General features: G+C 54.7%; 4 protein-coding genes across 4 annotated transcripts; 2 read left to right on the forward strand and 2 right to left on the reverse strand.

Moving 5' to 3' along the window:
- Positions 1–2399: 2399 nt before the first annotated feature.
- MONBRDRAFT_32878 (uncharacterized protein) lies at positions 2400–3850 on the reverse strand. Its single transcript, XM_001746875.1, has 7 exons — positions 3673–3850; positions 3555–3595; positions 3377–3462; positions 3146–3242; positions 2878–2949; positions 2715–2778; positions 2400–2603 (listed from the first exon to the last, which is right to left on the reverse strand). Exons 1-7 carry the CDS (start codon positions 3683–3685, stop codon positions 2536–2538), a joined length of 441 nt encoding a protein of 146 aa, XP_001746927.1. The 5' UTR covers positions 3686–3850; the 3' UTR covers positions 2400–2535.
- A 552-nt stretch (positions 3851–4402) lies between these two features.
- On the forward strand, positions 4403–7209 carry MONBRDRAFT_26396 (uncharacterized protein; the record flags this gene model as incomplete). The annotated part of the gene is made up of 10 exons (XM_001746756.1): positions 4403–4615; positions 4709–4798; positions 4909–5025; positions 5121–5205; positions 5279–5343; positions 5447–5500; positions 5597–5677; positions 5779–5830; positions 5960–6018; positions 6226–7209. 10 exons carry the CDS (start codon positions 4403–4405, stop codon positions 7207–7209), a joined length of 1800 nt encoding a protein of 599 aa, XP_001746808.1.
- A 653-nt stretch (positions 7210–7862) lies between these two features.
- Positions 7863–11033, forward strand: MONBRDRAFT_26397 (uncharacterized protein; the record flags this gene model as incomplete). The annotated part of the gene is made up of 14 exons (XM_001746757.1): positions 7863–7986; positions 8058–8112; positions 8203–8404; positions 8518–8605; positions 8747–8968; positions 9116–9264; positions 9373–9531; positions 9635–9690; positions 9783–9875; positions 10011–10133; positions 10243–10297; positions 10415–10621; positions 10731–10831; positions 10952–11033. 14 exons carry the CDS (start codon positions 7863–7865, stop codon positions 11031–11033), a joined length of 1716 nt encoding a protein of 571 aa, XP_001746809.1.
- A 398-nt stretch (positions 11034–11431) lies between these two features.
- Positions 11432–12957, reverse strand: MONBRDRAFT_26398 (uncharacterized protein; the record flags this gene model as incomplete). The annotated part of the gene is made up of 2 exons (XM_001746876.1): positions 11432–12499; positions 12634–12957. 2 exons carry the CDS (start codon positions 12955–12957, stop codon positions 11432–11434), a joined length of 1392 nt encoding a protein of 463 aa, XP_001746928.1.
- Between the last annotated feature and the right edge of the window lie 1168 nt (positions 12958–14125).

Consider the following 14125-nt stretch of genomic DNA (forward strand, 5'->3'; position numbering starts at 1 on the left):
CCTCGAAATCAGACACTTTGCCACCTGGGGCGATGCACATATACCAGGCACCCAGCAGGGATGAGTTCAGAACCGTGATCTCAAAGCACAGCGGCAAGAACCCGCGCGTGTCAGCTTTAAAGCGTGGAAGCGATGCTTTTGTGTAGCGTGGGCGAGAGGCAAGACAGGGACCGTACCACGCAGGGGCCAGTTGTTTCTACCGTTTGTAAAGCATCGACACAGCCAGTGAGGACAGAGCGTCAATGCATACTCTGTTGGTATGTTCCTTCAATTTGCTGCAGTGATAAAGGTAGACGCACCCGCCAAAGCTCAGATCTGAGATCCAACCGCCATTGTCTATGACACAGCATCAACGCCTCAGTCTGTCGAGCCAGGGTGAGGAAGGGGGGCTGATGGACCAGATCGCATACCGGCGGTAAATAGAAGCAGGGTATTGTTCCAAAGGCTGTGGTTCTTGAGAGCTTCAACAACCTGGTTGACCCCATAGTCCAACATGGCAGCCATGCCATTCATGCGCATCCGCACACCGTCTGGTTGCCCGCACGCACAACGAGGGGTCAGGCGCTGCAGGTGTGAAACGAGGGCTTCGTGCATGAAATCTGTAGCAGCAGCAGGATGAACGGTGTGCGGACCGGGGTCGTTAGGGACTGGGATTAAAACATCGGCGGGTGCCTCCAAGGGTGTATGGGTCACGTGCCAGGGCAGGTAGAGAAACAGCGGCTGGCTAGCATTGTGCTGGGCAATGGTCGCTACCGCACGCGGAGTGTACAAATAGCTGATGGTGCGAGGCATGAAAATTTGGGTTGAGCTGAGGCGTGGGGCGAGACATGATGCAGACAAGTTTGACCAGTTGCTGACGTTGAGAAGGTGCCATTGAGACCATAGGCTGGCGCGTGGTCTTGCCACAGATCGACAACAGGATAGCCTGCGTCCGTCGATCCCTTCTCGTCAGTTGAACGAAGGCATTCAGACAACGCCCACAACCGCACGATCGGTGAGGAAGCGGTGAGGAAGCGGCTTGCAGCGACCGCAAGGTCAGTGATGAGAGGACGGGGTGAGCATGCGTTTGTGAAAATTCCAACTCGTTGATACCTGGGTAATGTGATCTTCGCCACCTTTGAGAAATCCAAAATGAGAATCAAAGCCTCTGTTGATGGGCAGATGGGCATGGGAGCGCGAGCCCAGGTGGCCCTTGCCTACGTCCGACATGAACCAAGTCAAGTGACAGGTCACGCTGGCTCGGCGGTGGGTTGCACAGTGCGCCAGCGGTCAGTCGAGGACCCACCAATCATGTGGGTTTTATAGCCAGCGGCGCGAAGCTTGGCCGGTAGCAGCGTCATGCGCACGTCGATGCCTGAGGGTGACTGAATATCATTTGCGTTGTTGTTCTGCAGGAAGCCGATATGTGGTGGGCATAGTGGAAGGAGGGTAGGCTATGACGAGTCTTCAAAGAAGCACAAGGATATCATCAGGTGGTCTGGGTTGCTGCAAGTGTCACCTGGTTGACGTGCAGGGGTAGTCGGCCTGAAAGCAAGCTGGAGCGGGTAGGGCTGCAATCTGTGTCTCACGGCTTGGCATGAGCCTGAGCTAGAAGCGGCTTGAAGACAGTCATCGGCACCAGCATGACGATACAGCTCGTACATTTATAGGTGTAGTGTCGATCCAGACGCAACCCTGACCGCATAAGCGCGTCGATGTGCGGCGTCTTGACTTCGCTATTGCGCCAGCCAATGTTGTTCCACCCCTACCGATCGATCGCCAAGCATGTCAGCCGTATCGGCAATAAGCTTCACGAGCCCCTTGGCGCAAGATGTACCATGTCGTCAGCCAGCATCAAGACACTGTGCGCAGCACCGATGCACCATGTGGAGTTGCAAGTGATGAGTGCCAATTTCAACCGCGACGGGTCAAGCATGAGAGCCATGTTTGCAATAGTGGGACGGACATGTGGGGTTTATCGGCTGCCGAAGCCTCGTTGCCTCCGATCGCGAATGCCTGGCCTAGGCACAGACACAAGAGCACAGGCAAAAGCCGACTGCAAGCCAGTCCCGACCCGCCCGGCATTTTCAACATTGGGCTGGCAGCTCCAAGTTGATGTGGTGCCATCGTCATGGTTGTGAATGTTGATGTTTTAAATTTTCACGGTTTTGTGTGTGTGTGTGTGTGTGTGTGTGTGTGTGTGTGTGTGTGTGTGTGTGTGTGTGTGTGTGTGTGTGTGTGTGTGAAGGAAACCAGAACATCCGGATGGAAAAAAAAAAAAAAGAACTCGATGCATGTCGCTGCTGTCTTGCATGAAAGGTGAACCGTGGCACGGGAGTTGCCGTGACTTGGGCATATACTGCTCGAGGCCGCTCGTGCGATGATGTGCTGAAGCGTGGGGATCGAGCAGGAATGGTCTTAAACATGCAAATTTGAATTTTGGGGGTAATTTGCCAGAGAAGGTGTTCAAGGAGAAGGCGAAGAAATAGAGCACGAATGGAAAGACAGAGGTGCACAGCACCAAAAAAGACGGCCTTGCATGAGCTTGGTGGGTGGTTAGCGCTTGGTGCGCTTGAGCATGATCTTGCCCACCATGCCGGTTGACGGAGCGCTGGAAGGTCGTTCTGGTGACGTTTGGAGGGCGTCGAGCAAATGAGAAGGAATGATCTGAACCAGCGAACCAACAACCAAAGTCTTTCCCTCCTCTTATCTTTTTGGTCGATGGTTGAACTCACTTGCACTCTCATCAGGTTTGAGCTTGAGCTTGAGGCGCATGGGCGTACTCTCATCCTCTTGAACCTAAACGTCACGGATCGGGTTGACGGCAAACCAACCAGACATGAACGTGGCCGTGTTTGATGCAAGCTGGCAACAGGCGGTGCACGAGCTGTAGTCTACCATTGGGCTGGCAGCCACGTCAGCTGCAGGGCGAGGGGGCGCATTAAGCAGGAAACCGTGGATGTCCTCCGTCTACAGGTGTGTTCAGCCCAGCACTGAAAGTGAGAAAGGGCAAGCCCTGACACGGACAACATCTTTCTTCGACCCACAGCCTGTCTTCCCTTCCCCTTCGTTGGAAAGATGACAGAGCGCCAGCTTCCGCAACCTATGCGGCGACTGCTGCGGCGACTGCTGCGGCGACTGCTGCTGCTGCTGCTGCTGCACTCACTTGTCCTGGTTGAAAATTTAGGCGAGACTGGATATAGTCGGCCGAGAATGCCTCCATGTCTGTGCGAGCGCCGACATCGTCAAGCATGGCCTGAAGCCTGAGTGGAATCAAAGTCAGCAAAGGACACCCAAACAACAAAGACAACCATGAGAGAATACCACGAGGGCATCGAGATGGGCGTTCTAAAAGCGGTAGTCCATTTGAGCTGAGCAAAAGCACTTTGCAACGAACCGCCCAGCCTTGGCATCATTGACTTGGGGGGCCGCGGAGAGGTGGGCCACCGAGACTGCGAGCGAGCTATGCTGTTCAGTTGCCTTCTGTTGCCATTCAGCCACCACGCAGCAGACCTGCGTGAGCCGGACACCCACAACTCCAACGCGACAGTGCACCGCTTGTACCAAATGCTTACCACTGCCTGCGAGCGCAGCTTCTCCAGCAATTGCTTCACGTCTACGCGGGGAACAAGAAGTGAGGCGCGGCGAGACGGGCAGGCTATCTCGTCGTGGCCCCAACAAAAACCAACCCACCTGCATCCAACATGATGACCAGACACAAGTTTGACCGCCACACCCCTAAACAATGTGCACGCTTCAACTCGATCCGTGTGCGAGCGCCGTTTCCAGCACCACCACCAGCACCACCACCGTCCAACAAAACGATGGCTCCGCGAGCTCCGCGCCAGCCGTGAAAAATAAAATCAAAACCAGAGAACAACAAAGAAAAAGAGAGTTTTCGAGATCTGCCTCGGTCACAACAGCTGTTATGGACAGGAGGCCTTTGGCTGGCTGCATCTTCTTTCGACGGGTAAAGGGCAGCGCCATTGCAGCTAGCAGCCCCTGATATAGGTACGGAGGGCCGGGTTTGGGTTTTTGGTTCGAAAGGGATCGGGGTCGAGGTACTAGGCTGCTCCGTCCACGGTCTCACCGGCTTTCCTGCAATCGTGGTGCAGCTTTTGCACGCTCTCCCTCGCACCAACATACACACACACACATGTTTTTGTAACGGCTAGTTTTTAAGACCAGCGAAACAGATCAGTACAGGTGGGCTGAAGGTCTTATGGGTTGCGCAAACGCTTTGGCAAATCCAGTTGCTGAATGACCCGAAGCTGGTGCTGGTGCTGCCTGTGCTTGTCTTCTTTTCTGGAGCACAGAGCTTGTTGTTGCTCACTTGTTCTGGAGCACAGAGCTTGTTGTTGCTCACTTGTTCTATCTCTGCACCATGTTGATCTTGCAGCTTCCAAAAAAAACATAGATCAGCATGTCGGTGCCGCGTGCCATCGAGGCCCGGTTGACCGAGCTCACCAGCGTCAAAGATGAGGCCTGGATCAACGATTTCCGAGCCGTTATTGCCAACGCCCTTGCCATGGCCGCTCAACACAGCAATACCACAGGGAAACCTCCGCCGCCAGCCCCCGCCGCCGCAGGCCCGCCCAATTTTCCTATCGGCGACACTGTGTTTGTGCAGGACAAAGTTGGTCTTTGGTAGATCCAGCTGTCGTCATTCCCTCCACCGTGCTCCGATGGCTGTCTGACCAAATACAAACTTGCGCATCGCTCTTTGCAGGTGGCTTTTGCCGGCCTGATAAGAGGCCAGGGCAATTTCGAAATTGGCCAGTCGGGCATTCGTTGTGCTACAAGCAAACAGACAATCACGGTTCGAAGAGCTCCAGCCCGCCCTCGCTACAATCTGCTGCCCGAGTCTTGCCACCTCCAAGAGCTGTGGACGCGTCGTCGCTCACCGGGGCTACGTTTTTTTGGCATCAGTTCCACCTCGATAACATTGACGCCTTTGTGGCCGTAAAGGCATTCCGGCGCGATGTCTTTGAATTTTATTTTCATTTTCACGAGCCCATCTGCAACAAGCCGGGCATCGTGGTCAAGGTCTGTCGGACAGAGTCTTATTGGACCTCGAACCAGACCACTTGGTGCGTGCGCTTACACTTGCTTCCCTGGTGCGACTCGTCTGACACTTGCAGTGCAGCACGGTGACTCAGCAAATCTCAGGCCGCGCTCAGAGCACATCACCTGCACAGGCCATGAGCGAGCAGCTCGCTGAGCTAGGTACGTCCCTCACCCCTGTAAGCAAGTGTACAAGGCGCATCCATGACCCTGGACCCATCTCGCCCTCTGCTAGCGGTACACCATGGTATCAGCTGCCATCTCTCGGACGTCACCGAAGGGCTAAGTTGTCACATGGGGGTATGTTCCGTTGAAGGCCGATCTGCGTTGAAATATTTCGCAACGCCATGCATGCAAAGCCTCTCAATGACGCCCCCTTTTTTTTTCTTTTTCAATAAAACAGACAGCAGAAGGCTACCTTCACCTGCTGCCTTTTGCTATCGTGTTTGCTCCTCGGGTATGCGAGTCCAAGCTATGCGCTCTGTTTCTTTACAGGCGCGCTCTTTCTGGTGGCGGTCGGGACACCTCTGACTTGGCCACCATCATTTCCTAGATGACTTACATCCCGCTTTCATCCATCACGTCTCTTAATGTTGAGCCGCGAGGAAGCAAGTTGGTGGAACTGCAGATTATGGTTCGTGCCGTGCTCGTATGGGCTGACTGGGGCACGCGGCACAAGCAGATCCGGGTTGTGATATCCGCTGCTCACATGTGCCGTGTCAACGTTTGGGATAGCCTCGCGATGGCAAGGTCATTGAGTTTACCCTTGAGGCCGACGTTGCACCCGGTATGTCAGGGGCTCTGCTGCACCGCCCTGTGGCTTCTGGTTTTAGGCGGCTCTTGGTCTCCTTGTGGTCGGCTTGAATGTGCCGTGCTCAATCCAGACGATGCATGACCCTCAATGTGATTTCTTCAGATTTGAACGAGTACGTCAAGAAGACGCGGCGCTTGCAGAAACGCTCTGCCGCAACAACGGTGAGGCACACCGGATTTTCTGCTTAACGTTTTGTTCTTTTCTTTGGGGGTGGTAAGGGGGGGGGTGTGAAACGGAGGTCCTTGGGGGTTGGGTTTGTTTCTTGAGAATAAGAGCCGTTCCCTGTTGCCCCAAGGCAGCATCTTCTTTGTATACCCTTTCCTACACTGGTGCCGGGCTTGACGTTGTCTTTTGAACGCTAATGGTAGCATGAGGAGTCAGAGGGCTTGGCCAGCACAGCCAAGCGTGTCAAACCAGAGACTGCCGAAGGCATCATGGACGACAGCGACAGCGAGAGCGAAGACGACTCAGATTTTGACCCTGAAGCAGCTGAGCATGTCGCTCAGCAGGAGCAAGACATGGACACGGGCGATGAAGATGAAGATGCAGATGCTGATGAAGAAGTGGACCTCGATGAGGAGGAGGACGACGACGACGAGGAAGAAGATCTGGATGAAGAGGAGGATCTAGACGAGGCGGGTGAAGACGATGAGGAGGACATTGAGGATGAGGATGAGGTTGACGAGGATGTGGCAGACAGCAACGACGCCAGTGAAGTCGAATATGCCGCTGGCGAGGGCGAGGGCGAGGGCGAGGGCGAGGGCGAGGGCGAGGGCGAGGGGGAGGAAGTGGACGAGGACGAGGATGCTGTTGCTGGCGAAGATGCAGAGGAAGTGGACCTTGAAAACGAGGACGATGAGGATGACGAGGACCATGCCGAGGACCACGAAGATGACGATGAGGATGACGACGATGACGATGATGAAGCTGATGTTGACGACGATGCTGAGCACGGTGGCACGGACGAAGTAGATGCTACGGACAAGAATGACGAGGACGTCGAAGACGAAGAGGCCGAGAACGCCGAGGACGACGAGGAAGATGCTGAGGAAGATGCCGAAGATGAGGGTGAAGAGGACGATCAGGAAGCGGACTTGGAGGAGGAAGAAGAGGCTGAGGACGATGTCGAGGGCGACGAGGAAGCTGAAGATGATGCCGAGGAAGATGAGGACGAAGATGTCGATGTCGATGTCGATGACGAAGAAGCAGAAGAGGAAGAGGAGGAGGAGGAAGAAGAAGACAACGACGACGAAGAAGAAGACGAAGAAGAAGAAGACGAAGAAGAGGGTGGCGAGGAGGAAGCTGAAGAGGAAGATGCTGGCGAGGACGAGGAGAACCAGACGCAAAGTTAGCGGCGCAAAGTTTGCGTCGTCCCGATCAAAGGTGATATCGCTCGCCGTGCGATGACGTTGAGCTGGATTTGCAAGTGCCCGAGAGGGGCGACCGCCTATTCAACAGCCTGCCACCAGCATCACACCGCGTTCCCTCGCCTTTTCTCGATCTAACAGCTTGTCATAATTGAATCCCTGTAATCCCACTTCTTTCCATAGCAAGCCGGTCGTGCGTTCACCTCTGTGTAGGGTTGTTTGCTTGCAGATTTCTTGGAGGGACAAACACCAATTCCTGTTCTGTGTCCTGTTCTGTGTCACACATACTATTTCCCTCCGTGGCGCTCTACCAGTCTTTCAGGCATCCCTTCCGCCAGACACCTTCCCACGGTCCCAGAGATACATCACGTCACAAAAAAAAAAAAAAGGACAATGACTCACGCACTGATTATCACAGACAACGACAATGGCCAGATAAGCAGCAATAAGCACGACTACTGAATATGGTCTTACAGTTCAATATTTACCAAAAACTGCAAAAACCGAGTATTAAACGACGAAAGCTTTGTTTTCGTTCTTCATTACGAACACAAGGGGGCGGTTTTGGTGGATGGCACGCGCACACACATTTGAACTTGCAGATCATTTTCCTGATCACAGACGTGAAGCGGGTGAAGATGGTGTGCTTACGAGCAGTGCTGGCGCTGGTGGGCCTGGCCGCGTTCCTGAGCGTGGGGCAGGCTGCGTCATTGAATGCATGTCAGCTGATGCCGACGTGTGCGTTGGCTGCTGCGTTGCCCGGTATGTTTTGGAGTGACGGCCAGCGGACTGTGCTGTACCACACTTCGGCTCATGTCACAATCTGTCGACAGGCTGTGGCTGGTGCTGGCAATCGACGCTGACCCGCGATCAACAACACGGAGCGCGGTATGCCAATACTAGCTGATGGTGTCCTTCATAAGCTGAATCGGGATCATGGCTTGCCATTGCCGCTTTGCTGTGAAACTGGCTGGTTAGTCTGCAACAAGAGAAAGAATGCAGCTCACACAAGTGCGTGTTTGGCCTCAGTGCTGGGAATACGGCAGGCCCTACCGATGGCTCTCCCTGCTCAGATTGGACGTACGAGTACATCGAGTGCATGCAACATGTCGATTGCAATGCTCTGCCTGACTGCCAGAATATCCTCGGCACCTACTGTGGCTGGTGCGAGGACACAAAAGTCTGTGCCACCTCTTACGGATCGCACTATTTTGCCCATGTCATACAATGAGCTATCAACATACCTGGATCCTCACGGCTTTCGATGCTATGCCCTCCGCGTGGGATACGCAGACCGGTATGCGCGGCAACGCGTCAGGGCCGGAGCACGGACAGTGCTCTAATTGGATCTCCTCCATCGACCAATGTGCCAACATCACTGGTTCGTACGGACCCACCTGTTGAGCACATGCATGCCACTGTCGCTTAAGTGAAAGCAAATCAACCACTGCCACCGATGCCGAGTTCCCTTCCTTATAAAGGGCCCGCGCGTTTGATCCTCATCAAAGGTGGCCATCCTTAGGTCCGCAGCACGTGCATCTCTCCTATGCCCAGCAGGACACCAGCATGATGGTGACCTTTGCCTGCCGCACCAACACCACGGCCCTGGCCACATACGCCTCTGCCAATGACGCGGGCAGTGAGAGCCGTCAAGTGCCCGCTGTCGCGCATGCCTTCAACGGCACTGGAAACCCTGATGGCTTGCAATATATTTATCGAGCAGAGCTGGTTGGCTTGGAACGCGGTATGGGGGCAGAACACGATTGTGGTCATGGATGGAACGACGGCCTTGCTGTACTTGCTGTGCTTGTTCAAGTCTAGCCAAACCTGCGATGAGCGCTATTCGAGTGGCGCACTCATCCCGGGCTTGTGGCCGGCTGCCAACTTGCAGGCGCTTACTACAAGTACAGCGTGGCTTGTGAGGAGCAGAACTCTTCCACGTTTACTTTCCAAGCCAAGCCTCGCGACCCTTCGCCTGGCAATGACTGGGAGGCCAAGTTTCTCGTTTGGGGAGATATGGGCCGGCATGGTGGCAGTCAGGTGCGCAGCGTGCAGGGCACCAAACAAGAACAGTCGCGTCTCGCACGAAATGGTGGTTGAACTGCGCTCATGCCTGGTTACGCTGCCCCCTTGCCTCCGGATCGTCAGGCCTTGGATCGACTTACGCTGGAGGCTAGCGACGATCATCGCAATGTAACAACGCTTATCCATTTTGGTGACTTTGCCTACGACTTGGATGACAACGGCGGTATCAATGGGGATACCTTCATGACACGAATCCAGCAGTTGGCCAGTCACAAGCCCTATGTACGTGCAGTCCCACAAAACAACAAGCTTGGTGCTATCCGTGTGGCAGCTTGGGCGCAGAGTCGAAGAGGTCCATTCACCTTTTGATCGTTTCCTGCCACAGATGACCTGCGTGGGCAACCATGAAATTGAAGATGGTTCCTTTTCCAACTACCTCAAGTCTGTACTTGCCCCTGCCAACCCATTCGTCATTGCTCCTTGCCGTCCTGCACTACTCTTCATCTTCATCTCATCTGGCCTGATGACTCTAGCCGCTTCACCATGCCTCGCTATGATGTCAACAACGGTTGGGACATGCTGTGGCACTCATGGGACGTGCATCTGGTTCACTTTATTAGCTACAGGTATGGCCATTTATCTGCAGCATCGCTTCGCCTTCCATCTGTCTGCGGATGCTGCTTGAGGTGAAGCCATCAGTTGGAGTGTCGATGAAGGTTGACTAGAAGGTTTCTTTTTGTTTTTGTGCTGTTTGTTCATAGTACTGAGGTGTACTTCTCCAACAAGTTTGACATTCAGCGGCAGTATGACTGGCTGGAGGCAGACTTACAGGCGGCCAACGCCAACCGCACCTTGCGACCATGGATTATTGCGTTTGGGCACCGGTGCGTGGGCTCGCTTGCTCACGATGGTAGCTGATAGTCGCAGCTCGATCCGTGCAGACGCAAGAATCGGCCCACCCCGATCTGATCGCCGAAATTGTTTGCTCCACAGCCCCATGTACTGCAGCAACCTTGATGGCGACGACTGTACCAAAAACAGCTCGGTGGTAAGTGCTTGAGGATGGGCCGTGCGCCGCCTTGACATGCGAATCGCCATGCACGCTCATCCTGCACGCTGCCGAACCATGCTCTCGCGATGTGACTCTGGGAATGGGCCGTCTCAGGTGCGGGCTGGCTTAGAGGACCTATTTCACAAGTATGGCGTTGACATTGTGTTTGAGGCGCATGAACACTCTTATGAACGCCTCTGGCCGACATACAACAACACGGTGACCCAATTTGACTACATCAACCCAAAGGCAGCAGTTCACCTTGTATCGGGCGCAGCCGGCTGCAATGAAGCCAACGGAGCTTGTCTCAACCCGATCCTGGTGCGCGTGTCAGCCATTCCAAGGCGCAACGGTGCATGGTTTCTTTTGGAGCACCGCAGCTCACGTCCGATATGCTGTGCGCACTGTTGTTCTGGCATCGGGGTGATAGACGGGACGCCTACCATGGTCTGCGTTTCGGTCATCGGCGCAAGGTACCTACAGCTTTGGTCACTTGAACATTCACAACAGCACCCATGCCTATTTCGACAGGTGAGCGGACTTGGTCATGTCCAAGAAGACACTCGTTAAGGAAACGCCTTCCTTCTGTTCAACTGCAGTGCTGATGCAAGCCACGTTGAGCTGATTCATTACAATTTGATAATTGCGTAGCTATGTTGTGGAAGAGGAGCGCGTTGAAGATTTCATCTGGATCATTCAGGAACACCATGGGCTTCGCAACATGACACTCTAGCGCCTGCACTGGTGCAGGGTACACCACAGGAACCCTTTTGATGTTGGATCAATCCACCATTCACGCTGGTGCGTTGCACGAAGACCTTCAATTAAGCGCTCATCGGCATCGATGTCTCTACGGCTTGAGACAATGATGTGTGCATCATTCATCATAGTGTTAAACGCACAAAAGTTCAGCCTGGTCCGTGTCTAAACTAGAAAGGGGGAGGCATGGCTGCCCAGCAGCCAAACACTGGGCTCCCAGCCACAATCGTTGCTCATTCGAGCAGCTCGATGTCTTTTTGACCGAAGAAGACAAGCACAGTTTACACGCAAGGGGGCACGACAACAAAACAAAAACAAAAACTATTCGGTTCGACACGCACAGTTTCTTCTTTATAAGACTCGACCTGCTGCTTAAAGTGTCCAGCGCCAGCCGTGGCGAAGATGATTGATCAAGCGAATCAGGCCGACACAAGCGGAGAGGATGGCCACCAGCACACCCAGGGCTACAAACTGAGTGCGTACGGGAAGGTCCAAACCTAGGATGTTGTCAAGGCGGCCCCATTTGGGGAACAAACCGAGCTGAAAGAGACTTTGTAGCGTCAGCGAGATGGTGAAGCGAGCAAACAGGATGACGTTGAGGACATCCCGGCGCACATGCAGGTCAGTGGCCTTGACCACGAGCGCAGCGAGCTGCACGAGGACGACGACGAGGAGCAGTTCGGCACTGCAGTTGTACACGACAAAAAGAATGGCAAAGGCAGGGTAGGAGTGCAAGAGGGCAAGGGTGGACAGGGACAGGCTCATGATGATGAGTAGACCGAGCCACGCGCGCAAGGCCAGGTGATCATCGCTACGGCGCAAGCTGCCCCAGGCAAGGACGAGCAGAGCGGCGGCAGCATAACCAAGAAAGAGGACCAGGCCATTGAAGCGCTGGACGTGCTCGCGGTCGTCGACGTCGGCAGAGAGCACGCTCCAGAGGGTGATGCAGAGGGTGTGAGCGCCTCGGGCGACGCAATAGCTGAGGAGCCAAAACCAGAAGCGGCGCTGGCGCATCAAGCGCATGCAGGCGGTGCGATACGTATCAGGGCCCTCAGGGACTTCGGAAATCTCCAAGAGAAGGGGCTCTTTTGAAAAGCTATCGTCGATGGTGTCGCGGTAAGGATGACGGGTTGGGGCATTGAGGTGGTGGGCCGCTACATGGGCAGCGTGGATGCGACCTTGGCGCTGGGCCCAAAAAACGGGCAAGCAAAGCAGGGCAGAAGCGCTCGCAGACACCAAGGCCGCAATGAAGGTTGCGGAGGAGGCACTGTCATGCTCAGTCATGGTAAGGATGAAGCCAATCAGACTGGCGGAAAGGGAGGCACTGAGCATGGCAGCGCTATTGGCGGCCAGGGCTGGGGCGTGATTGTCCGGGTCTTCATGATTGATGATCAAGGCGGGGGCCACGTACAGGACGGTGAATGAAAGACCCCAAGCTGCCTACACACGGTGAGGCGGCCGGTTAGGTCTAGCCCTACAGATGTGTATGTGTGTGTGCATGTGTGTATGTGTGTGTGTGTGTGTGTGTGTGTGTGCGGCAGGATCAGAGGGGCTTGTGCGGGGGCCGAGCAGACCTGGGAGAGGAGGAGCCAGGTCTTGGCATGGCAGAAGAGCACGATGGCCGCTGCTGAAGCCGCAGCTGCGGAGGCAATGGAAAGGGCCAGATAGCCACTCACGAGGTGGAAGAGGATGGCTTGTAAGAGGCCACCAGCGAGCTGAAAAGCGACATCGTACGCAAAAATGTCATCGCTGAGCTCAAGCCCGGTCACGTGAAACCGGCGGGCGGCAAAGTCGTAAAAGTAGCCCTCGGACGGATTGAACCAGTGGAAGAATTGCAGAGCGACGATGGCAATGGTGAGCCAGGAGAGGCGCCGGTAGGCTGGCCCAACGCTGGCCATGTTTATCCACGGGTGCACCTGCCCCGCCGACGGGTGGGGGATTGACAAGCGGTACACCTGGCGCAAGCGCCAAGAGTATAAAACCACAGCTCCAGACGGAACTCTTGTTGAGAAACGTGCGAGCAGCCCAGGTCTGGTGCGACGGTGCTTGCGTTGAGCGCGATTGTGCTTGTCTGGGGGATCTGATTAGCTCAGCTGCGATGCCCCACCTCCCCAAAAAGTGAGTGAGGAAAAGACTACCAGTTCAATCATCACAAGAGATCGATACAAAGACCACCGACACCCGGGCCGCTACCCCGTCACCCCATTAACCCAAAAGCTCATCCACTCACAGTGTCGTCCATCAGCAGAGCAGCGCAGAGCAGCGCAGCGCAGCGCAGCGAAGCGCAGCGCTGATGCACTCTCGATCAAGATCGCACAAGGAAACGAGCAGACGGCGGAGACACTTTTTCACCTGTTCATCGAGACAACTTCGGTCACGTACCAAGTGTCATCCCTTATGGTTTGACCGTTGAGATTCGTTCTTCCGTTACAATTTCCGTTGCATTTTCCTTCTCCTCAACGGTGAGTCCCCACCCTTCCTCATTCCTCGCATGCGCTGCCATTTATTGATGCGTGAACCATCTCACCTTGCCTTTCTTTTCTTTGCGTGCAGCCATTATGGCGACTCCTTCTCCGGTGTCTTGTGCAATCTGCAACATGCTTGTCTCGGATTCCAATGAGCAACGCCATGTTCAAACGCACCATTCCACTCCACCCGATCTCCGCCGCCCTTCCGAGTGCTTTCCTTCTCTGAACTGGATTGACTGTCCTGCGCCAGGATGTGTGTGCTCAATGCGCAAGGGCGATCCGCTGATGGCGCACTACATTGAAAGCCATCCTGTACATGCCAACGAAAATTTGACCACCTTTTTTCCCAGCGCTGTTTGCTGCGACTGCGGCCACTGGTCCTTTAATCGCGTCTGCGCCAAAAGGCATCGCTCTATGAAGCATCGTGATGCAATAACGCATCCCCCCAAGGTCAGCTCCCGCGTCTTCGTGCTCGGACATGCACTACGCACAGTGCAATTGATCCTTTGGCAGGCCTGCCTCATGGACAAATCCCGAACAAGTCCTCTCAATCTTATTTTCTTTTTTTTTTATCGTGCCCGTAGAAGAGACTGTCGTC

The sequence above is a fragment of the Monosiga brevicollis genome, genomic scaffold, assembly GCF_000002865.3.
Source record: "Monosiga brevicollis MX1 MONBRscaffold_14 genomic scaffold, whole genome shotgun sequence".
Lineage (NCBI taxonomy): Eukaryota > Choanoflagellata > Craspedida > Salpingoecidae > Monosiga > Monosiga brevicollis.

What these genes read in the sequence shown, in the direction of transcription:
- MONBRDRAFT_32878 (XM_001746875.1), bottom strand. An exon ending in ACGTGGCTGCCAGCCCAATG is followed by an intron (nt 2,779 to 2,877) that starts GTAGACTACAGC and finishes CGTGACGTTTAG; the next exon opens with GTTCAAGAGGATGAGAGTAC. An exon ending in CAAACCTGATGAGAGTGCAA is followed by an intron (nt 2,604 to 2,714) that starts GTGAGTTCAACC and finishes AAACGTCACCAG; the next exon opens with AACGACCTTCCAGCGCTCCG.